Raw genomic sequence first — 26,158 nt, 5'->3', positions numbered from 1 at the left:
ATAACTCAGATAACCACTGGTTCCAACCAGGATGTATTCAGAAGAGCATCTCTGAACACACCAAAAGCATTAGATGGGCTACAGCAGCGGAAGACCACGCCAGCAACACTCTTAAGAACTGAAACTGCAACTAAAATTTGCATAGGCTCACCAAAACTGGACAGCAGACTGGAAAATGTTGCCTGGTCTAATGAGTCTTTACATTTGGATGGTGGGATCAGAATTTGGCATAAACATGAAAACATGGATCCATCCTGCCTTGTGTCAGTGGTTCAAGCTTGTGGCGTAACAGTGTGGAGGATATTTTCTTGACGAACTCCTGTTAAGTATTGTTTAACTGCCACAATCTACCCAAGTACTGTTGCTAACCATGTCCATCCCTTTATGGCCTCAGTTTACCCATTTTCTGATGGTTGCTTCCCACAGGATAACACACCAAAATTCAGATCATTTCAAACTGAAAAGGAGTTCCCTGTATTCAGATGGTTTCCACAATAATCAGATCTCAATCCAGTAGAGAACCTTTGAGATGTGGAGGAATGGGAGATTCACATCATGGATATGAAGCTGACGAATCTGCAGCAACTGTGTGACACCAACTTGTCAATATGGACCAAAATCTGATGACCTTGTTGAATCTGTACCATAGAGAACAAAGGGCAGCTCTGAAGGCAAAAGGGGCATCGGACCCAGTGCTAGCAAGGTGTAACTAATAAAGAGGCCAGTACATTCTCCACAAATATTTGACTCTACGATCAGCTCCCGAATCATGACTACAACACATATACTAACCTACCAGGCTGACACTACTGGCAGCTGATCAGCTGTTTGATATATTAGGGCACAGCTGACAATGAGAAAGGCATTTCTTGTTCCTATGGTGATGAAGATGCTTATGTAGAAGGATCCACAGTGAGAACAATTACTATTTTTACATTAGTCTTTTATCTATTTTTGTCTCCCAGCCATTAAGGATACACACACACACACACACACTCTTCACTTTTCATATTTCCTATTAGTTTTCTGCTGTTACAGTAATAAAAAGAAACTCAACAACCAGAAAGGTGAAATACAATCGTTTTTAATTGCAAAAAGGATACCGGTTAATACATTGAATGAAGCACTGAAACAAGCCACTGTGACATTGCAAAATACCACTAAAAATGACATTGTAAAATTTCAGAGAAACAAAAAGTCATTCATTCGATCAGAAAGGCATACATATGAAAGAGAACAGGAAGGGAGCATATTTACACCACGACCAAGCGTCCTGTGTCTCTACAAAACAAAGTATGTTTGGAGGCCTCCTCATTTAAGACGTTTAAAAATGTTTTTACAAATGGCCGTTAACAAAGTACAAGCCTGTTATGTCCCAGTTTAACTTTTTCTATCAAAAGATGGTAATTTTAAAAAGAAAAAAAAAAAGAAAAGACAGGGGGGGGAAAAAAAAGGCACCATCCATCTTACATGGCGGCATCTGGTTTACACAAGTCAACCAACGTACTGTGGTAAGCGTTTTGTATGCTGTAGCGCCGTATTAAGCTGCAGAAAACTCAAGCTGACGAGAACAGTATTAGCACGTTAAGTTTTACAGAACTAAGTGTTTGAGAAGACTAACAAACAGGGTCTTTTGTACAAAAAATAAAAAAAATTAATGGTGAAGTGAGGTGTCCCTGCTGTTGGATTAGCTGATAATGTTACAGTAGCTGTTTTGCTGGTTTAACAGCGCTCCCTGCAGGAGAAAAAGTGTAGGACACAGCACCAGATTGTAATGGGCTAAAGCAACACTAAGCTGCTATTTAAAGCTCATCCACAGGGCAGGCACCACATCACTCCAAAGATGTGCAACTTTGGGAGCGCCGCTTCGTCACAATAGAATAACTACACGGAAATTTTGGGGTTTGTTCGTTTCTTGTTAAAGTTAAAAAAAAAAAAAAAGAAGAATAAAAAGGCCATGTACAGAAAAGAAAAACCAAACTGATTTTTTTCAACCATTCTCGATTCCAAATGCATAGATATTAATTTAAAAGAATGCTACATATGCAGCACGTCATCTGTATATTGAGAAACTGGTTGTAGTCACACCTTGTAATGCTGGCAAGTAGGCAGTAAAGTGTCTGTTGCTGTGGTGAATAAGTAGCTCCCTGCTTTGTGCTTCAGCATCGTCCAATTTAGAGATTTCTCAGGCTCGATTCCCTGCAAAAATCTGAGAAAACCCCTTTTCAGTAGATTTGCTTGACACACGATGCGAGTCCAAGTGATAGAAAAGGGGAATATGGCGATAGAAATAAAAGAATTGCACACAAAAGCTTGGGGAAAAAAGTGTTTAGAGCTCACGTGAGCAAGGAAAACTAGGAAATAAAAAGTCCTACACAAGTACCCTCAATATAAATTAAACTTTATAAAAATTTAAAACCCACACATCGATTTAGACAACTGTTACGTTTTCATCACTCCTCCCCTCTTAATTGGAGAACTATGCTGAGCCATGCAAGAAAAAGGGAGATATCCCACTACCGTTAGCGCCCTGATAAAACTAACCGCCTCAGATGAGCATGATTTAAGCATGACATATTTGGATGCTTTTCAAAAGTAACATGCATAAAACTCCAGGTGTGCTTCTTCCACAATATTTTTATTTTTAATTGCTTAAAATGAAATACTCCCACCTTTCTTTTTCTTTTTTTTAAATTTCTTTTTTTATTTTATAAGTCTTGGTCAAAAAAAAAAAAATACTTTGGCTTTGAAACCTTTATTTTTATTTATTTATCATTTCAAACTATAAAAATGTCACCACTACTTTCTGTGAAATCACTTCTAATAAGTACACTGTAAGATGTGATAAACTGGTTTTAAAAAGGGATTCTTCAGACTGTCGATAAAAACTGTATACTGGATGTGCATTGGCTTTTTTTTTTCTTCCTTCAGAAGGGCCTGTTGGATCTTCCTTTGGTTGTTTTTATGCACAGTTAGGTCCTTCAAAACAACATCATGTGCTGCCGCTTGTGACAATCTAAAAAACACAGGGTGGGGGGGGTTGTTATGCAGCATGTAAAGCCTACTGTCTGTGTAGAAGGTCAAAACAGAGGACTGGCCAACTTAAAGAAGCGTGGGATGCCTTTTCTTTACATAATCGTCCCTGCGCCTGATCGGATAAGATGAACAGCAATTAAAACATGAGGTTGAGGGTTTTAGATCCTCGTTATTACATATATCAAGCCGGCAATATGAATTGTTATTAAGGAGGCGCAGTCAGGACTGCATCCCACACGTCCTCTGTCAAGGGGACTTCATTGTAGTTTTTTGTCCCACTTTACTTTGACTGTACCCTGTATCATGTTGAGCGAATGCTAGACATTGTAGTGACATTACGGAAGCACAGCAATGGACATTGGGCGAGATGTTATGATGGATAGCTATACACAGTATTTACAGCAGGTTAGAAAGACTAAAACTGGCTTAACAGACTTCCTCTGACAAGAAACCTTTCACTTAGAGGGCAGGAGGACAGGAGGACACGGAGGAACATCACAAATACGATAAGTGATACAAAAGTTTTGTTTTGTCATTTCTGACCAACACCCCTAAAAATACCCATTTGCTGCTTGGAATTCTGTGACTGAAATGTTTAAAAGTTAGGGTGCGTCCTTTATCAAAAATGTATGTATTCAAAATGATTTTTTTTTTTTCCTTCAACACTGAAATCTGTATGACAGTGATCTGTGAGAACCTTTGAGAAACAGTGCCCATCCCACATAAAAAACACAAACCTGGAAAAAGTGAGCTGATTGTGACAAGAAAAATGATTTCTCTGTTCTGTTTGTGCCATTCTCAAGCAGCAAATGGTGTCGTAGCCCTGTTGGCTAAGGCCTTTAAAAAAGAGACAGAGTGGGTTATGCTAAACAGGTGGCACTGTGAGTGAAGGTGGAAAGCAGCAGAGGTATAAAACTTCTGTGTATCTGATCCCAAAGAAAAAAAAAATAAAACTGGAGGGGAGGGTGGCAGCAGGAGCCAGGAGTCTACATTGATTCACCAAGAGAATCATCATCATCCAGAGATAGGGGCAGGTAGAGATCCTGCGGAGATCCAGAGGAGCACAATTACTTTTGGAAACTCAAACTAAAGAGCAAAAAAAATAAATAAAACACAAAAAAAGACAACAGGCAACAAGATGAAAGGTGAGGAGAGGAAGAGAGGTTGGGGTACCTTCTGCTTGTTGTTGAGGCCTGGACTGGTAGGGGTGGAGGTGGGGGAATGCTTGGAAATCGGGGTGGACAGCTGGCTGCTGGAGCCTGTCCCGTTGGCTGGGAGAGCCAACACAGAAGTAAAGAGATTGGGGAGGAAGACAAAGAGGGATGAGGGAGGAGGAGGAGGAGAGGGGAAAGAAGTAGAAGAGGTAAACAGTAGAGTGGATTAGAAAGTTTGCAAGAGAGGCAAAAAGAAGCGCAAGTCCTGAACTGTGGCCTCATTTGGCCATGATGTACAGGGACCCTGCTGGTCCAGGTTTTAGGAGGCTGACAAGTTCTGTTTGTTAGGTGACGTTTTATTCACTCGCTCTGCGTCTCCGCGACGTTGCTAGGAGTCTGTGTGTGTGGAACACTGTTTATATCTAAGAGCAGTGTGATGTGATGTAGCTGTGAGTGTTAAGTGGCTTGAAAGACTTTTTGTCTATAAAAGATGAAAAGAGCGCGAGCCAGATGGCCGGTCTAAGTTTAAGCCAGCGACTGTTGGAAACACAAGGTGGATAAAGCTTCATTGTAAAGCCGCTGGCTTCGTTTAAACACTCGGGCAGATCGACAGAAACCCCACAGCCAAACAGAGAAATCACAAGTCCCATTATCCTGGGCTCTTTAAATAAAAACAACTGCACTCTCTGCTCAGTCTGTGTGGGAGAGCTGCTCGTGTTTAGATGTACTGATTTTTGAGACACTCAGCTGCGAAAAGGGCCAAAGATATCAAACGAACACAGAAAGTTGCCCGCACTGCCACGGTTTGAGTCTCAGGTTTCTACATCTGGAATATTTATTCGGCTTCCGCAGAAAACCCCTTGCATTGTGTGGTTGTTTTGATTGCACATTACTGCATGTCATTGTGTACTTTAACGCCGGCACAATGGCAAATGCACACTAATACAAACTGCTATTCAGTATGTCATGGTATGTGTGTTAAAAGAAGCAGAAAGAAAAAAAAAGCAGAGATGTTGGTGATACAATAAACTAATCCTCCATTTCAAATGAATAAAAAGAGCAGTGCTGGGATTTCTAAATACTGTAATAGCTCGATACTGCCCAAGTCTGCTGTAAATGAGCCGTATTAGGACATGAATTCTGTAAAGTGCTGGTCCTGCTATGATCACGCTGTTTTAAAGTGTAAAGTTCCCTAGCAAATCCCTGAGACTGTTCAATTTTTCATAACATTAAAACCTCCATTTCTATTAAGGATTCAAAGCATAACTCAAAACATTACTGTTGTTGGGTGGAAACATCTGGTTTTATATTGTTGTTTTAGTTTAAAGGCTTTTTAATTTGAGTATATTAAGGTGTTAAGACTTGTTATGCTATAGCAAACGGCATAAAGCACAATCATTCCAAAACATAGAAAATCTAATTTCTTTAAACTCATCAGCACTATTGATTAACTGACATAAATATGCACTTCCTTTCATGCCTCACGGGAATTACAAATGTGCTTAATGGGTAAATAGTTTACTGCCTCCACACGATGCTGGCCCACCACCTGCTGTGTTAGAGTCCAGACATTTACCATCGGTGATCAATAAATATCCATGACAGCCAAAGGACTGAGGAAACCTGCAGAGAGCAGGAGACCTCCTCACCTAGTATGTAATGCAGCAACAGTACATGAAAAAACAGGCTATTCCCAGCATGCCAGCACACTTCCAGTTCCGAGCAACGTCTCTCTTTACAACAAAGGCAAGCGCTCCATATTTCTCAAGTTGTTGTTCTTTTTGTTGCTTGTTTAAATCATGCCTAAAATTTTAATAAAACTATTCAGCTGAACGGTAAAGCTATGTAAACTTGAATGGCACGATTTTCCTCACATGAAATATTTAAGCACGAACCAGCTGTAGAGTCTCCATGCTCTCTCGCCTCCTGGATGTTATTATTAAATGTTAAAGTGCTTGATCGTCAAACAAACAGCTCAAAGCTGTTTAAATTGGCTTTGTTTACTTTTCATGTTTTATTCATGCTTTTAAAGAAACCACAGCAGAAAGATTATACTAAAGCTCAGAAGACCCACAATAAAGAAAAGCCCCCAGTTTATGCTGAGATGGAGTTTTTTACCGTTTACTGCCTTTTAATCAAAATTACACATAAGAAAATTCAGGTGATATTTAAAGAAAACAAAAAGGTGTGATTAATGATGTCATGGCATATTTTTCCCTTTCAGATTAAGTCAAAGGTCAACATCAGTTACGTGAATCTGCTACAGTATCATCTTGTATTTTCATTCACTTAAACAGAAAAGACCTCGTTTTTAATTTTACACCAGCTTTGATTTCTAAGGTGTGGTCGGCTGCTTTTTAAAGAGGGAAGGGCTACAGTGTAGGTGAGATGGTATCAGGCTCACTCGATTCAGCAGGAGACTTGCTGCGCTTGATTGGACCAGGACTCTTGGCTGAACCTCGCTGAGCTTTGGGTCCCTTCATCACTCTGCATTCTGTAGAGAGAGAGAGAAAAAAAAAAAAAAAAAAAAAAAAGCACAAAGTAATGAATAACATTTTTTTCCCTCCCCACAGAATAATTGAGCTGCTCATACTCCCCAGTAGAAGGTTTTGCAAAATGTCTGAAATGAACCCACATGAACCCACCATCGTGTGCCTCGAGCTCAACTCGTTCATGTCTGTTACGTCCTTTTTTTCCTCCAGCAGCTTTTTCCTTTGTTGCCAACCTCACATTTTAAAAATTACGTGTAATCAATTATGATACATTTCTCCCCCCCAACAACAATTTGGTGTTACAATAAACACAACATGCATGTAGGAATGTGCAGTCCATTCTGGGTCACTGTATTAATCAGGGTAGACAGACTCCAGACACTGCTACTCCTCCCTCTGCATCTTCCCCTCTGTTTGTACCGTCAGGCTCTCTTCCCTCCCTGCCTCCCTCCCTCCCTCCTCTCTTCCACTTTTGATGCTAATTATACTATCCGTCCTCCCTTCGTCTCCTGAGATCTCGCCACGTCTGTCTTGTCTCCTTCTCTCTCAACCTTCACACACCGTTGGGTACAGACACACATTCACGTGCTATTGTTTCCGAGGTGTGCCACCACGCCTCTGACAATACCTCAGACTAGCAGCTTGTCAAATCTTCTCAGTGGTCTCAAAACAGAATAGAGTCTGTTAGAGTCCCTTTTGGCTTTTGTTAATGTTGCAACTGCATAAACAGACCTGCAGGTACTCATGCACTCCTTTCAGTCGGCATATTTATCATAAGGAGTGTGAAAAAAATAAAAAAATAAATTAAATAAAATACTTGGGCGATATTAATCCATTTTTGTAGCAGTAATCATGTGATTGAAAGATCTAAATGAGAAAAATATATTCAAAGGTCATCTCCAGCCCAGAAAATTTTAAAGAAATATTTCATAGCACATTTGTCGTGTGTCTTTCGTGCCCGTACAGATTCTTAAATTTGTAAAATTTCTGGTTGATCTCTATAATTTGCTATAGATACAGCCATCCATACTGTGATGAATCAGAGAAGCCAGTCTCATCTACTCGACTGAAGCCAACTCAGAAATGCCTGCTTGAGCCGCTCAGCCATTTTATTTAGCATTGGCCCTAAGGTTATTATAGGCTGAATGAAATGATTTAGCTTGAGTTCAGTGGGGGGAGTACACAGTTAGAAAAAGAACGCAGATCATTATAAACTAACCGGCATCTCTATCCTGCCGAGAATCTTACAAGAAACTTGGGCAAAAAGAAGAGACGAAGGCAACATAATGATGGTTATGAACCCCGCATCAGCACTGCGTTAACATAAAAAGGCAGACTGAATGTTTCGAGGAGAGCACATTAGGTGGAAGTAGGTTGTTAAAAATAGGGATTTCAAGTCTGCGGGGAGAAACTCAGAGGGTTGGCTTTATATTTTCTCTCCTTGACTTCTCAGCAGTATCGCTACCAACAGATCAGCTGGCCTAAACCTGTCACAGGACAGATTAATGGCTCTTCTTTTTCCTGCCTTTTCCCATCCCTGCTGCCGGTTGCAGATAAGACTTCTCTCAGTCTCCTTTTTAGCCTCCCTCACACATATACAATTCCATCCACAGAGCTTTGTACATGAATAAAACCTGCTGAAAAGGATATATTTCTTCGTCTCTGTAGACACACACACACCCATATAGAGTACACTTTTTGGATGCTCATGTGGAGTGTCAATTCCATCTTGCATAACTTAAGAACTACAGAAATTAGTCCTAAAATTGTGCAAATGAAGCTGCACAGAGTATATGGACATATATGGATGATAAGGTCATTTGCAGTTACAGGTCATTTCTCTTCGCAGCTGATATTACTGCATGATAGTTCAGTTTCAATGTATTTTTTAATTTATATAGCACCAAATCACAACAGCAGTCACTTCAAGGTGCTTTATCATGTAAACTAAATATTATAAAGTAAGCCTACAATACTAGAGAGAAAACCCCAACAATCCAACGATCCCCTTTGAGCAAGCACTTGGCAACAGTGGGAAGGAAAAACTCCTTTTAACAGGAAGAAATCTCCATCAGAACCAGGCTCAGGGAGGGGCAGCCATCGGCCATGACTGCTCAGGGCTGAGGGGAGGAAGACAGGATAAAGAAAAACACTGATCCAGCCCTAACTATAAGCCTTTATCAAAAGGAAGCCTAATTTTAAGAGTAGAGAGCATGTCTTGTGTCTTGAATCCAAAGTGGGAGCTGGTTCCACAGAAGAGGGGGCCTTAAATGGGAGGCAGAGCCTTCAGCCTTAACTTTTAAACACCCGAGAAACCACAAGTAAGCTTTCAGTCTGAGAGCAAAGTTCTCCAGTGGGGTGATATGACTCTATGAGGGCTTTAAGATAAGATGAGGGCTGATTAGCAAAGCCCTTCCATGTCAGGAGCAGGATTTTAAATTTTATTCTGGGTAACTGATCACTACTGTGGCTTTAAAATAAAAAAAATAAAAAAAAATGGAGATCATAAACTGTTCAACCCCTTCTCCGACAAGCTGCGTTACAGCGTGTGGCTACTCGCTTAAGTTTATTCTATAATGTGATGCAAAACAGACCATTTCAATCATGCTTACTAACCATTCTCATCCAAGGAGAAGTCGTCCTGGGCGTAGCGGAATTTCTCTGGTCCGCATGCAATGAAGACGTCATCATCGCCAAAGAAATCTTGAAGGCAGGTGACCTGTTAAGATACAATACGGTAAATTTGAGAAATTGGGATCACAAGCACCCAATGGGGGTTATAAGAGTAGAGTTTACTGGCTGTACCGTTTTACTAGAAACATAAGATGGATTAATTCCACAACTTCAAATTAATTCCACAATAGGAAACCTGTAATCGTACAGAATGTGGATTTGGGGCATACAGTTCCTGCATGCCCTTTGGAAACCATGCTGGAACTGTAAAATAAAGAAGGCTTTAAAAACCTCACTTTGGGATCAAGTCCCAGATTCCAAGGTATAGTCAAAGTGTGTTGCTAATTCGTGGGCTTTGTCTTTAATAACGTTCCTTATGTGTATATGGTTAGGCCTTTGAAGAAAGCCTAGATAGTCCTTGTCATAGACTGTAGAAAATAAGACTTCCAAGATTCCAAGTCAGAAAAAAAGCCAAAACCCTACATTGACCAGATGTTGATAGCTGTGGTTCCAAGAAGACATGACAGGTATTATATAGAAAGAGTACCCTCATCTATCTTTTATACTGTCCATAGTCGTGGCTGATTCGTGCCAGCCTGTCTAAAGAGTTTAAGCTGCTTTGATGCGGCCACAGACCAACTAATTTGTCCTGTCAGCCATCAGCCTTTTAAATAACTCAATGTGCTTTTAATGATGTTTATCTTATATTGTGCTTTGCTAAATTGTTGCGCAATTACCATTGATGGTTGACCACATACAGGAGCTTCCTGGAAAGGTGATGTACAAAAAAAAAAAAAAAAAAGCAAAGCTGCCAAGTGGGCGATACTGTCCTCTAGGAAAACATTGATTCGGGCGCACAGACAATATAAAATACTTTACTGCCTACACTCAGGCACAACAGTGCTTTGAGCTGAACTCTAGGAGCAGCTAGCATGCTAACATGCTAAATTAGTTCATTAGCAATAAAGATACAGCAGAATGAGAAAGCATCGAGGCTCAGGCATTTAGTCCCTTTCATTGCAGCAATGTGTTCAACTGAATATTGATCCACTGCCCATACATAAAAAATAAAGAGATTCTCAATTGTACTCCTGTTCCCTCCATTTATCCTGGAGTTTATAGGAGTACATGCCGTAATGGCAATCCATCCAACATATTTTTTAAAAATCACAAATCTGTACCCGATTCTAGTGACAAGGAAATTTCAGGGACCACCAAGTCCTTCATATTCTCCTTCTCCAAGGAGCAGAAATATCTGCACAAATCCGGCGGTTGCGGAGGTGTTTTAATCTGAATAAAAAGACTGACGGATCTAGGTTAGGTGCATGTCACTAGCAAAAGTCAAATTTGAATCTTACTATAGAAGCTAAGATTATGATTTTGCCAAGAGGACTGCCAGCTCAAATGTCTATTCTGGTCACTATATGCTAGATTGTATACATTTTCATTTAGCCACACACATACATTATAAATACACTCAGGTTTATATGAATGAAATCAGTAAATAAAAACTTGCGATCTTCAGGTTGCAGCAGACCTGTGTGTTTTGCTCGTCTTGTTTACATACCTTCAGATTCATGTAACAAAACATTAACACAAAAGGCACAAAAACCCGAGACAGATGATAATGTTACACCTTTACTGTAATGTTTAAATGATTCGACTTCCTTCCCCGGGGTCTTTTCACTCTAAAGCAGCTGTTGACACAATATGGCTTACTGAGTGGACAGATGTCTTTGTGCCACACCTTCTCCTCCGTTCTCCATTATATGGGCTCTGTTACCAGCTCAGACACGCCTATTAAAGCCATTCAAGCTAAAGACTGCCCTTCTTTCTTGTGCTGATGAGATCTGTTACAAAGCATATCAGTCGAATTTCCACTCTGCCTTTCAACACCTGTTGAAATCTCTTCCTTCTCGTTAGAATTATAGGATCAAAGCACTACTATAAGTGAACTACAGATAACTTGCCCTTTATTTACAGATGGAATTGGCTTTTTTATTTAAAAGCACGTCAATTTTCACCAACACAAGACTGTCTTAGAGATCCACATGCTGAAAAACAGCCCCATGTTGGGGCCCATGCCAGGGTCAAGATGCATCATGGGTTGCCACTGTGATACACATTCAAACTATGAGCTGCGGATAATTTGGGATCTCACCACCCCAGCAGCTGCAATGTTGGTTCTCCGTCCTCCTAGACAAGCTAAAAGTGTGTGGTGGTGACTTGTTGGCGTGGCATCCAACAGCTGTACCCTCCTCTGTGCCCCACAATATTCTCCCCCAACGCGGGCCTTTCAGAGCCCTGCCGAGCTACAGAGATGGTGCTTCGACTCCAGGGATCAAAACCTAATTGGTTTTTCAGCTCGGGCTAATTTACAGGCTACACACTTGGGTTCTCTTTAGCATTCGTTATCAGGAAATTGGATACATGTTACTTTCATTAGGTTAAACTGTTGTATGGCAAGAAGGGCACCTAACAGTTAATCATAATATGGAAGCATTAGGAGGTGTTCTTTCTACCCTTAAGGCGAGTGGGTGGAGGAAAGGAGATGAAAATGGGCCGAAATGGCGTGGGTGGGTAGACGCTACTGCATGTTTTTAATAGCTTTAAGAACAGAGATGATTAAAGGGATAATGTTTTAATCCTATAGACTGCTACTTTATTCTTTAACAGATCGCTACTTAAATTTAAGATTCTGGCTGCCTGGCACGCAAGACCACTTTAACTTCCAACAACATGTCTAATCTCTGATGGGAGAATTCAGTATGAATGCTTCAAAACAAAAGATACTGAATGGGACTGAACATTGAAATGTCTGAACAATTGTATCGCTGCAAAGAAATTTAACTCATACTGGCTTCCAAGCTAAAAATCTCTCCCTTTCTCATATCAGAGGCTGAAAGGAAATTAGCGTTATGTTCCAGCTTCCATAGTATTAAAAACACCCAAGAAACCCACCAAACTTCCTATCTGGTCAAGAGCTTTGGACTTTTAAAAGTTTTCAAAGTCTTAAATCCACATTTTGTATGATTACAGTGTCGAACTCTGCCCAAACCTTCATCTACTATTAAGCCATCATGCGTCAAACAGTCAGCAGGCCTGTTGTGTATTAATAGTGACTAACACTACATCAAATTGGCCCAATAAGTTTGTACAGTTGGCAGAAATTTGTGAGGGAAAAAACAAAAACAACCCCCCCCCCAAAAACCTGCTCTGCATGTGATTAGATCAAATGTAAAATGTCGGAGTCCATTTAGAAACATGGCATGAATGAGGAAGGCACACGCCGGCTTGGGAGCGCTTAGGTTAGGAAGCATCCTCCCTCGATCTGAAAAGGTCAACCTCACCCATCTGGCAAAGGGGTCCATGAGGAAGACAAAGAGCCGACCTGATGCCATTTTACTTAAATGGATCAAAAGCGCTGTCATACTGCATTTATACATATTACACTTGCACTCCACATGTCAGGGTGAGTGTACCCATCTCTGCATTTACTGGGGTGATGTGGGCGGTTTTTTTCTGAAAAACTGGCTCTTTACAGACTCCAGGTGCCCTCCACCCTCTGTCCCACCAAGCCCACCCCTAATCTCTGCCTCACCAGCTGTCAGGTCCACATGACCCCCAGGAAAAAGGCAAAAAAAAAAAAAACCACCAACACCACCGGCAGCCATGCAGGGAACCTCCAATAACAACAACTGAATTATTCAGAGTTTCTTTAACCCAACTTGGCAAGGGCAAACGCCCTTTAACTGGATGATGGTCACAGATATAAAGTTTGGCTGTTCTTCAGCTCCCCAATGCCAATTAAGAAGTCCGCGGAACTACGGTACTTAATTTCTGCAAAACAGAAACCTCCTGGGGTGAACAGTAGCTTTACCTCTAAGAGGTTTCTGAGGAATTTGGCTCCATATGTGCAGCACAATAGGATCTCTATGAAACTATTTGGCAAAAGCATTGTAGGATAACAGTTTTATCCATTGTCCTAAAACACGACCGATATTAATAAGATAGCAAAATAAGTGCAGTACTTGCACAGTATCAGAGCCACCCTTTACCACAACTGGGGGTGATCAGTACCTCAACTTTCCAGCATATGGCATGCTACACATTCTTGTTTCAGGTGCAACTAAAATGCCTTTATGCAAAGCAGCAGGGAGCATTTTCAAACAAAGCTATGCATCCTTTTGTCTTCCCCCCCCCCCCTTTTCTTTTAAGGACAGCTGGTTTATATTGACTTCAGCTCGGCCATTCAGCTGCAGTCTGAGCAGAAATGATTCACGAAGACTTGCATCCATCCCATTTGTAAAAATAGTCACAATAATTCCTGTCAGTGGAAAAGTAAAGCTACTCAGTGCTGCATTCCAACAATTTTACTAACCACTACTTACCTTATGAACAGTAAAGGCTGAACACAAGCTTTAATGAGTCAACAGAAGGTTAAACACTGGAATAGAGTAGCGTGTAACTGATTACACACATCTGATGTGCTCTGCAAAGTATTCTCATATCAGAAAAAAAAAAATATGTCTAGTGTAAAGCAGGCTGAGGAGAAACAAAAAAAAAAAAACAAAACAAAAAAAAAAAGCCAGAAAGACCTTGCTTTTTTCAGCCTATGGGTAAAAACGCCCACACCATTCTCTTCACCGAGCACACAGACCTCATCAATATCAGTACCTCTGCACTGAGTGGAATATTCCTCCAAAATACACACTCTCCAGTTTGTTCATTTCAGACAAGTATAAAAAGCAGAATGTCAGATCATCTTTTAGGACAGCAGCTCAGGTATTGATAGAATTTCAGGACAAATTTAGTAAATTGAAAAAAAAAAAAAAAAAAAAAAAAAACGGGGGGGGGGGTTTGCATTTGGACATCATTAATTGCTTTACAGGAAACTACTACCAGTTGCCTTTCTGACCCATCTATGACCTTCATGCACCAGCGTACTGCCTGTGTGTTACCGTAGGTGCTCTGGATGCATTTGGAGCACAGATGAGCCAGTTAGGCACAGATATCTGCACAGTCATGGGGACCAGCTGGTGCCTGATGCCGTTTTAACCCCACCCCCCTCAACTCCACGGAAGCAGGCTTTCCATTTAGCTGACTGATGTGGCCTTAACATTATTAAACAGTGCTTCCTCCTCTTCTCCCCCAGGTCATGCTCACTTGTTGATGTGGTGCTCATTGCATGGAAGTGGGGCTGTTAGAGGGATTAAGCATACATGCACAAGCTTCTATGCCTGCTTGCAGTGCCTCATCACGAGGGACCACGCCCCTCTGTCACCCTGCCTGTCTGCTTGCCTCGGTTTAGCTGCATTTGTGTGCACGTGTCCACACGTGCACGCAAATGCGGTGAGCTGCTGACGGATGAGGACTAGAGGGCAGGGCAGGTAAGACCCAGCGTAAAGAGCACACTCAGCGCATTACAACCATTGTCACAAACTGAATCCATCACGGTGGAGCTTATTGCCATGACAACTGCTTCTGCAGTATGGCAAAAGCAGACACTGCTAGAGCACTGATAACCAGGGGAAAGCAGGCTTTTCTTGCCCGTTAGCAGATGTATTTTAGTCGTTAAGAAGCTTTGAACCCGAGCATGCATCCGTCTATTAATTCAGTGAATAATTTGTTACCATAGTTATTAACCGCTAAAGTGAACTGGAATCTTTTGTTCTCTGACAATAACAGCGCGACCTTGTGCCTGAAGCATCCATTCCCCCCCCCCTTCTGTGATTGTTTAACAAATTCATTTTAAATGTTAAAACAAAAACATGAAATTACTGTCAATGCAAAAAGAAAAGCTGATTTTCTGCCTGTGACTGATTACAGTCATAAATGCAATGCAGCCTCAGAAAAGAGGATTTTTTAAATTTAATGCCTTCTCAGTCACATCTTACTTTCTCTTAATCTCAAGCAAACATTAAAAACTAAAGATCCCAACCCGAGTCTTAATATTAAACACTCAAATCTGTTACAAAGCCCTCTGCTCGGCTCCAGACTCGTGATAATGCACCAGGACAAAACGACACAGCAGCACAATGCATCATCAAGACGTTTCACAAATGATATTTGATTATGGCGTCTGTTAGACGATAACCTTTTCTTAAGTGCAATTCAAATGAGCAAGCAGTGAATCTTAAATGCAAATCAGAGCCGGTCTCCTCTGCAGACACCTCTATCAAAGAGGAATGAATACAAAATGGCTGCCAGCAATTAGATAGACGCTTTCCAACCTGATGTAGAAGCAGTGAGGGCAAATGAAGTAATGCACTTTTTTTCCCCCCTCTCCATAGACTCGGGGAATAATTAGCCCCCCATGAGTGCAAATAAAATGATCCTAATTTGCTGTAAGAATGGTAATCCTGAAGCCACTGGCCCCACCCTTCCTGATTGGGCTGCAAAGCAGCAGCATTTGAGGGAAAAATGGGAGTGATTTTGTTCACAGCACTTGCAAAGAGGGGCGACTGGGCTGTCTGCAGAGTCCATTAAGGAAAAGAGGAACGTCAAAGCATGAAAAGCAGCCATTTTAAAAATGCCAGGAAGACAACCTGCAACGCCTTCTCAAATTTTGGGCACCAGCAGAGCTGATAAAAAACACACATACATACACACACACACACGCTAGAGTGTGCTCACACAAGCACACCCAATGATGGAATGTAAGCAGGTAAAATAAACATGATATGTGGTCTCTTTTTTTAATATTTTAAATACTAAAGGGTTGCTTTGATAGTAAACTCTCACACCCACTACAGGATGTGGTATCTGACAGACCGGTCCACACCAGCTGGGCTCTCTTTGTGCCTGGGATGTGGTCTCCTAGCAACCAGTCCCAGCAGCTATCGCAGCGGAATGGGAAGAGGAGGATCGGCGCAGAGTCAGGGAGGGGTGGGCACTGCATCAATATTGCTTCTACCATATCACCTCCACCACAGAGCAGCTGCAATGTGCCTCTGCACAAAGACGCCATAATAACGTGCACTGCGTTTCTCACATTTCTGTGCATTAATGTGAAACGGGGAGTCGCAGGCAGGAGCAACAGATCAGCAGACGTGAATTGTGGAAAAAAAAAAGCTAGAGCTACCAGTGATGGCAGCACAATCAATACGCACTGATTGGAATGCCTGCAATACGATGGCTGTTGATGGTGTGACCACAATTCATTTATCATTATGCATGTGAGTGAGGGAAGAGGGAGGAGGGGAGGGATAAGGTGATTTCCATCTCCAGCAGGAGTTTCTGGAGAAAACCAGTACGAGACCCGGGGCGGCCAGACTGCACCCAAGGGACAGAGCATTAAAATCAAATAGCCTCCCATCTATCATTTCAAAACACCTCCCCTCCTCCAAGATGCATCTCATTCCAGCATTATTAATACAAAAAGAAAAAAGGCAGTTCAACATGTAAGAGATACCCCAGCCAGTAATGCATTCGTAATCAATAAGACAGGAAAAGAGGGTTTGCGCCTAAGAATAGGCAAACATTTAACCATATCAAAGAGAGGATTGAGGAACAGATGTACACACACACAAGCTTGTTCCTCATCCCTGCATCTGCCAATTTGCAGCGCTTCACACTAGTCTGGAACTCACAGGTATAAAGGAGTAACGTTACCATGAGAAAAGCAAGATCAGTTATGCTATTACGGTTTAATAAAGTCAAAAAGGTCACCTCTGCAGACATAAAGCTAATAGCACAATCCTCTAGCCAACCTTTTTTGTAATGCCACACACTGTCATCTCTTGATATTAAGGAATTAGTTAAGCACATCATCTCTCAAACCTTTCCACAGCCTTCCAGCTGGGTGATGCTGTATGGTTGTGGCTGTGCTTTAAAACTACTCCAATAAAGTGTGAGCATGAATAATATATTATGTCCTTTTAGCTTAGCTTTTGTGTCGAGTAAACAATAGCATCCCCAGGGAATGACTTTTAGGCAATATTAAAATGTGCGTGTGGGCGTCTCATGCGGACATTTTTGTTGGTTTTAGGTAAATTCATACGGTTAAAAACAGCAGTTTAGTTAGAGCCTAGTAAACTAGTATATATGTGAAATAGAAGGACTTAAATATAATATTGGCACAGTGACCATGTCCCAGTCTAATGGATTCTCCCACAATCGGCAGCCATTTGGGTTCAAAATCAACAAATAGCTGATAATTTTACCCACTTTGACAAGCTGGGCTAGTCGTATAAAAAGACCAACATTGCAGACTTTAAGATGATAGACTAGAAATCCTGTTACTGTACAGGTTTGTCTACACCTGCATTTTTACCCCACACATGTGCTGTAAGGGTAGAAATTGAGACAAAAGGGTAAAACACAAAAATTCAGAAAACAAGGCAACCTCTTGGCCTGTAACGATGCCAAGCATTTATCTTAAACTTAGACCAGATGAATGTCAGCACTTTCATTCTGGAATCATTCTTCCAAGCATGACAGGATGTCTTGACTGGATGTTCGAACAATGGTCATTCGGTGTCACAGTGTTTGCCTCCGAATGGGAACAAAATGGCAACAATACAGGGCCGGGCCCTTTTTGCACACTATAGTGGGAAGACGACAGAACTTCCCAGGACTTTTAAGCTTTTCAAAGACCGATGGGACTCAGAAATACCAGTGGCCTAAAAAACCAGCTGAGCAACAAAAGGTTGGCAGGCAGGACTCTAATGTCTCTGACCACAACACAGGTGACTAGGTAGCATCAGAGAAAAAAAGTCTGAAGACAAACTGCTGACAGCGAAGGTCATACAAAGGTTGTTCCCACAGACGCTTGGAGTTCTCATGGAGCGACTATGTCATTGTTGGCTGAGGTTATGACAGAACAATAGGATTTTGTGGGCATCTTGTGTCACTTTTGAAAGTCACTGGAGTTAAAAGGAAACCACTGATGAGGCAACATGATCGTTTTGTCTGGTTTTTTACATTTCTAAGCAAATTATTCTGCTTCCTGCTTTCTCTTGATCCCGTTGATCACTGCCTGTGTGGGGGCAGATGTATGAATGACACACTGTCCTCAATCCGACCACAAATTTTCCTATTGTGCGACTTTGTTTACATACAGTACTGTACTGCCTTTATTTCACTTATTTCTCAAACAGAGGGCTCTATCCCAAATTAAACAAATGCAGACAGAAAACTCCATCCGCAGCATGGTTCATTTGAATTTTAGCAGGTTAGACATTTTCATATGCACATCACATGCTGTAAAGTCAGATTTTCAGCAGCACATGTGAGCTAATAACTTTATATCACAGTGTAAAGTGACAATACCTGCTTGCCATCCAGAGTGTAGATCCTCTTAACCACGCCACTCTCCAGTTTAATGGCCTCCGTGATGTCAGTGAGCACCTGCTCGAAGGAGTGCGCGGTCTTCTTGTTGAGCAGGAAGCGGACGGCTTTGCGTGGCTTCACGCCGCTACGCATCACCGTTACGAGCTTGGGTCGAATAAAGTCCTTGGTCTCCCTGGACTCACCGGCAGCCTTGGCAGCTAAGGACTGCATGTTCTTCTGGCTTGCTGAGGCCTTTACATTCACAGACCAGTTGGGGTTGACGTTCTTTGTGTAGTCAACTTTCTTGTAGAAGTTCTCTGATGCGCAAACATAGCTTTCCCCTGCGGAGGCAAAGAGAAATTGGGTTAGTGTGTCGTAACACGCTTATTTATTCAACTTTGGCACCTGAGAGTCCCGCAGCGTCTCTCTACTCAAAGATTTGAACCTTCAGGAACTTTCAAGACTAGTGGGAGGGAAGAAAGGATGTTTAAAATGACTGAAAAATCACTTTACTTTGCAGACATTAGCATGGCTGCTGAGGTCTTGTTTGAAGTTCACAGACAGGCTTTGAACCACCAGACTGCGTTGGCATGAAGCTTTGCAAAATTTGGATCACTGGATTGCCACAAACTTACCCCATTTTACTGAGATGGCAGCACCATTACAACAAATACCATCAGAATTAACCCCTCTCCACTCAGTAAGGAAACAAACTTGTTTAATGCTTTACCACTTTGGATCAGTCCTTGCTTTGAAACCTGAAGTAATAAGATAAATGTAGACATATGCAACCGATTTTTTCTATGATTAGCCTGTTTAATAACCATGTGTCAATGATTGCTCTTCATATCCCGAATGATTGCCACATTTTCCTAAATATCTCCTGTATTCATCAGTTCATAGTTTTTACTGCAGGCTAGACTTTAAAGACAAAAAGGCTGCTGGGGGAAAAAAAAAAAAAATCTGGCAAAAAGAAGGCAATCCAGAAGGCAACAATTAGGCCAAATGTGGAGAAATTGCAGAAGAGACAAGAGGAACAAAACGGGATTACACTGTGCAGAGGAGATTGAACAATTAATTATATCTCACAAAAGGAAGCACAATGAAATACCCCCACCACCCACAGTGCTAACTCTGCACCCCTGCTCAACACACATATACACAAAACAACATAATACACACACACTCCTATCTTTCCTAAGCAGCTCAAGCGGCAAAGATGATCACCTCATTTTAGACAAATTAAGCTGCAGTTTATCTTCCAGCTTTACCCAAAACTCACCCTGTCTACCTCATCCCTCAGCAGCCTTAAAGGAATCTCGCAAAGTCAAGTCTGTGTGTGAGTGGAGAGAGAGGGTAAAATAAAAAATAAAAAAAATTGTTTTACTTTCTAAATAATATACCTGAGAAACCCTCATTCAAAAAAGGAAAAGGGGGAGAAAAAAAAAAAAAAGGACCGGGGTTTAAGCCGCATTTAACTAATATCGTTGCCCTCACTTCATCCGTGTGACTTTCCCCATTTTCAGATTGCAAAACCTTGTTTAGTATTATCCCTCTGACACATCCCATGTCACAAATTCAGCTTCAGGCTGCTGCAAATGAGCGACAGTTTGACTGGAATAGGAATTTGCGACAAGCAGGTCAACACATGGATCATCCAGTCTGATGTCGAGTGAAGATTTCCTTCAGTTACCACGTTTGGCAACTTTCACTACATGAATTTTTGGAGGCAAATGAATCACTTCTTGTCCTAGCTGGTGTTCTGGTGCCAAATAGAACAAGAGCAATCACGGTGGCAGCTGCTCGTAAGGGTGTCTACACTACTCCAGCTATCAGACAGAAATACAATCAGATCAGCTCTCCGGATTCTAGCTATAAAAATCATGACTGCTGAATCAGAAAATATAAAAATAAAAAATAAAGAAAGAAAAATCATAAAAAGGTGTAACTTCAATTTATTTGGATTTCTACTCACCGTTGCTATGGGTACTGATGGAAAGGTTTAATAAATATGCATAAAGAAATGTGGCTGGTGGTTTCTTTAATGATAAGATCCTAATGATTTCAATTAACAAACTGCTCTCTCATGCTGAGTGTAGAGATCCAACTTTAAAGTACAGAAGGAAGCCCTCTGAGAGTCTAAACTCAACACTGAATCCCATTAAGATCAAGCCAGAAGACCCACTTTCAGCTTTATTAGCTGCAACAGGAATTCCCCAACAGCAAGATGCTAAAATACAATTTACATTTAAAAAGGAAAGAGCATGCATGTGGATGTTTAAAACAGACTGGCTCTTTCACTGCACTGCCCCATTTCTCTCGATTTTTTTTTGCCTTTGTCAAAAGAAAAAAAAAAATGTTTTAAACAACTTCAGTCAAACAAAACTGCCCAACTACCAAAAAGTAGACCGATGTCAGTCAACTGCATCAACACAACTCTTTAGATAAGAATTTAATACATCATATGGGAGATTAGAGAAGTCTAGACTGAACAGATTAGACTTGTAATCTCAAAAAACTGCAAGTTTTATGTTTCTAATACCTCTCAGCAAAACTGGATTGAAACTGTAGGGTATCTTGATGGCCCACCTTTTCACAGCGGTTCTACCTTTACCAAAACCTTACAATGCAACAATATTTCATGGTGTTAAATCATATACTACACATTTGCTTGGTCCTGCTGGAACATTCTTACCTTCCTCTAGGTCATCCAAGGTTGTGATCTTGCGTGCACCATCAATAGTGAAGATGAAGCGCACACCCTGTGGCAAATTGATGTGGTCGGACAGCGAGCGCGTCAAGTCGGCCAGGAGAGCATCAAAGGTGCGGAATCGGTCGTTGGCTACCGCGTACACGATGCCTTTGAAGAAGCGGTCTCCGTTGCGGTAGAAGCGCACCTTTTTGGCTTTCTTCTCATTGGTGAGGGCCTGCAGAGTGCGTGTGCGGTAGAAGCTGCAGTGGGCGCTGTGAGTAGGGCTGGGGAGTCCATTCATACGCCCGCCCCGTGGGGTACGAGAGGCCTTGTCTCGCTCGTCAAAATGTCCAAAGTCTAGCTCCATGATGACTGAAAGTTATGGTGGTTGTGACAGATGTGTTGGGGTGGTGACCAGCTCCAGAGAGTCTAGGGAAAGAAGGAAACAAGTGCTTGTAATGTATCACCAGATACTGCGGTAGTTAATGGTTGTATATTCATGACATTTCACTTAGAGCAACATTTAATTCCATGATTGTGACTTATTCATAAATCTGCGTCTAAATAATCCAAAATCCAGAGCTAGGTGAGGATTAGGCACAGGAGTGAGATTAAGACGATTAGCCAATTATATCGCTAATATTAAAACTGGAAACCAATAGTCACTGAACTTAAATTTGTACAGTGCTGCCCTGGCACTGCCCATTAATTGTTTTCTTCTTAGACAAGGAGTATGTGTGCACTCATGGCATCTGAGGAACTTAACACCCAGTGGATTTGCCATTTTTAATTCCCCTGATATTTATGCAGTATAAAAACATGTATCCAATATAAAGACGGTATAAAAACATGGATATGTTTTATAAGAAATGAAGAAAAGAAAAATATGCCGATGCAGACTGGAATGCCACCAGGTGATAATTGTTGTTGCAAAAAGACTTGAGAAAACAGCTTTCTGACTTCACCTCTATCAACACTTTCCTATGAATTTATGGGTTAGACACTCATTTGGGGTCATACCAAATTAAAAAAGAAAAGAAAAATGAAGTCCGTTTTTAATTACAAATCGTTAGCCAAGGACCATATAGTTTCACAATCTAATCTGCTCCTCCTTGTCACATCCATTTTTTGCAACCAAGATGGTGAAGGCGGAAACAATAATACTGAGGCTTCAAAATGGGATTTGAGAAACTAATGCATGACATCTTGGTAGCAACGTTCATGCCCCTGTATTTATCCCACTGTTAGCAGGGAGCACAGCTAACAGGCTAATGTTTGCCTCCATTTTCTTCTCTCCTAGACTGTCCTCACATCAACTATTTCAATAAAGCTGCTCTCATTTAAATCATTTTCTTTTTTTGTAGTTAAACAACATAATGAGCATTACATCATTATGACACATGGAGCCCATTAAGGCTTCATGTTAACCAGCTGTCATTTATAAGGCATTTCCAAAGCTGGCACTGTGTGCAGCTAAAACTCAGATTTAATCATGATATCTAAAAGAAAAAAAAAAAAACAATGCAAATAATTCAGAGACAGCTGCAGGTTATATTTACACAGAAAATAGTCACTCAGACACAACAGCAACGGGACGCTTTCTCACATTCACTTAAATTAATTGCATAGCAGCCATATTGGTACTGCCTTGTTTTAGCTAAGGTATCCATGGCAACAGCCGGCACACCATTCTTCCTGAAAGAGGCGTGGGCAGCGGCAAACCGGTGCATTTAAAGCTACACGTACTAAAACCGCTGGTCATCAATCCATACTGCATGTCGAGCTAAATCTTTGCCACGAATGCATTAACATTTTAAAAATGCATGCAACACGTGACTTTTAATAAAGACTCTTTGAATTTAAACACATAAAATAATATGACCCTAAAATGCTCCAGATGCAATGAGTGTGCAGCAGTACTTCATGACTGTTAGAACCACACTGCTTTATGTGGCATGTAGCACATATGATAGCTCCCTCTCTTCTTCTGAAGTCCGCCTACAGACACCTCTGTGCAGCTGTCTCACTTGGCCAGATGAATCAGTAAGTGATGAATCAGTAAGCTAACCACTAACACAAAAGGTTTTGGAAATAATGATGATGTCAACTTGTATATTGTCCCGTTAGATATCTGAGATCATTTAAACGACGCAATCAAGGAAATTATACAGTAGGTGTGCAGTAGTGCTATTGCGCACAAGTCAGGGAAAACTTAGAGTACTGCTATTTATAAGCATATTAGTTTTATAAGCTACTTCTGAAATGGTAAAGTAAACGAAAGCACAATTTTAAAATAAAATCGCAGATAAGGGCATTAGAAAATTTACAACACTTTAAAACTAAGCTGTGAAGAATTTAAAAAAAAAATTATAATCTGTAACAAATAGACATATTAGACCTCAATTACAGCTCTAGCACATATATACTGTATATTAAGCATTAAACATCCTACAGAACACTTAAGGACACATGTCTCCTTAAGGATTCGCTCATAATTTGAAAGAAAAAGGAAGCAGAAGTTTAAGTTTTCTAGGACTTCATCCCCCCGTCGTGTTTCTTAGAAATTCTGAAAATGACGCACCTGCTTAGCCAATGGACAATAAACCACTTATTCTATGAGTTTGACTGCCCAAGGTTTTATAGCAAAAGAAGTAGTCTGCTAGTTAACCTCCCACCTGATGACCACAAATAAACTCGCCAAAGCCACAAAAACTCATTGAAGGGCATCTTTCAAACTGATACTTTTTCAACAACTGACACACACACCCATCAAACGCCCACACCCATTCACATGAAAGGGGAAGTGCAAAGTTTAAAGCCCCGCTCCATGAGCAATGTCTCCCCACTTTAAACTTTAAAAGAGATTGTTCTTTTTAAAAACATATTTGACGAGACTGAGCCGAATAGCACAAATGTGAAGTGTCACTTTTCTGTCACTTCTACAGGCCCCGATATCTTCACAGGCCTTGTCATTATTGACTGAAAGGTCACTGGTCTTTGAACACAACTCCACTCCGAGTGGCATTTTAACAACTCAAGATTTGACTTTGAAATTTTTCAAGTCACTGAAGACAGAATTCATTTGGCATCTGCCACTGGAAGTCAATCTTGCACCGTAATATGAGGCGGGGGTCTTTCAAATCATCAGGGAGTGTTTCAGTGGATGTGTGTAGGATGTGAAATTTTAAGTGTCATTGTTTTGCAAAATTCTCAAACTAAAACAAAGCTTTTCACTTCCTTCTTCACATGCGAGTCATCTGATGTACAAAAAACACGGTTTTCTGCTTTCAGTAGACCCGATATGGTTATATGAAAATGAAGAAGAAAAAAAAAAGAAGAAGAAGCTGCTTGGAAAATAATAAAAATTTGAGGCCCCACCTTTAAACAACAAGCTGTTGTGCTGTGATATTGATTGCAAGCATATATCCAGCCCTGGTGCTAATGTTAAGAAGGTCTAAACCAATTAGTCAAAACATAAACACAAACTAGTGAATGACACAATGTCACAGCCCATAATCCTCCAATATCCTGCCTCTTTCAGTACCACATATGATGTATGCGATTACAGCATAACCATACTGACAAACGGGGGGGGGGGGGGGGGGGGGGGGCAAATCACCACCCATCTATGTGGCAGGTCGACCCCCCCCTTTCCACCAAGCATACTAACCTTTGGCTGATCTGCTGACTGGTGTTTTATGATAAGCACACTGACAGGGGAGGGACTTCTGTTTACTGGGTGCCCCTCAGCTGACAAAGGCCAGGTTTCAAGCCCATCTGCTGCACTAATAAGCAGAGCGAGCAGTGACCCTTCCCCAGAAAAGCAACCACTAGGACAGTCCATTGTCTCAAACAGGGTGCCTGCCTTCAGAGTGACATCACCATCACTGCTGCTCCTGCTGCAGCCGGCTCATTCTCCTGCTCAAGTCCAGAAACTACATCCTCCCACAGCTTTTTAGTGTTAATCTCGACACGACTGTTTAAAGATCACCTCTCTTTGTGGCTCACACACTTGACGTTATTAATCAATAAATCTGGTTTAAAATATGCGCGCTTTCCCCACATCCAAATTAAGCGCAGACCTGGACATCAGGCAGCACTGCGGTATCATTGTGTGGTGTCATTGATATATTTGTCTGGTTCTGTGTTCCTGACTGAGCCACCCACCCACACACACACACACACACACACACACACACACACGCACACCACACTCCTGACAAACCAGCACCACATTATGACTCTCCAGTCCGCGTCAGGAAAATTGATCTGCGTGCGGTATGTCTCACACCAACACACGGAAAGGTAGGTATAAAAAAAAAAAAGAGAGAGAGAGAGAGAAAAGAAAGAAAAATAAGAGCCATGAAAGGAAAAGTTTCATGACACTACTCTTTTCATTTATGATGGATGGAGTGTGGCCACATGGCAGAGACAGCAGCTTAAAATGCAAGTTTTTCTTGAAATAAAAGGGGAGGGTTGGGCGTGCGCACGCCACAATCCACCTGCTCAAGCCTAAATCTAAAAAGAAAAAAGTCTGATATAATCACTTCCAAAATGCAAAAAAATAAAATACTACAATGATATTCAAAGTTGCCCCCTGAGAGTCAAAACCACTGCAATGTAATATATACTTTCTTTAAAAATCACTGAAGTCTGCTGATTATCCCACCCAGTAGCGGACTCACCTGCGTCGCTGATTGCGGAGTGTGTGGGGGAGTGGATGTGAGTGTGAGTCGATGCTGCAGGATAGCGGCACGCCGTCTCTCCCCTCGCCTTTGTCTGTTTCCGTCTGAGTGCCGGAGTCACTCCTTGCTTGAATCGAGCAGCCACTGGGTCCT

General features: G+C 41.3%; 1 protein-coding gene across 1 annotated transcript; it reads right to left on the bottom strand.

Moving 5' to 3' along the window:
* Positions 1-1,068: 1,068 nt before the first annotated feature.
* LOC100691096 (neuronal migration protein doublecortin) lies at positions 1,069-26,158 on the bottom strand. The gene is made up of 7 exons (XM_003446856.5): positions 26,006-26,158; positions 21,324-21,749; positions 18,629-18,969; positions 9,299-9,401; positions 6,595-6,684; positions 4,210-4,307; positions 1,069-4,079 (listed from the first exon to the last, which is right to left on the bottom strand). The coding sequence occupies exons 2-7, from the start codon at positions 21,685-21,687 to the stop codon at positions 4,023-4,025; spliced, it is 1,053 nt and encodes a 350-aa protein (XP_003446904.1). The 5' UTR covers positions 21,688-21,749; positions 26,006-26,158; the 3' UTR covers positions 1,069-4,022.

This window comes from Oreochromis niloticus, linkage group LG10, assembly GCF_001858045.2.
Source record: "Oreochromis niloticus isolate F11D_XX linkage group LG10, O_niloticus_UMD_NMBU, whole genome shotgun sequence".
Taxonomy (NCBI): domain Eukaryota; kingdom Metazoa; phylum Chordata; class Actinopteri; order Cichliformes; family Cichlidae; genus Oreochromis; species Oreochromis niloticus.
The sequence above is the reverse complement of the archived record's forward strand: the minus strand, read 5'-3'. Positions and strand labels throughout refer to the sequence as shown.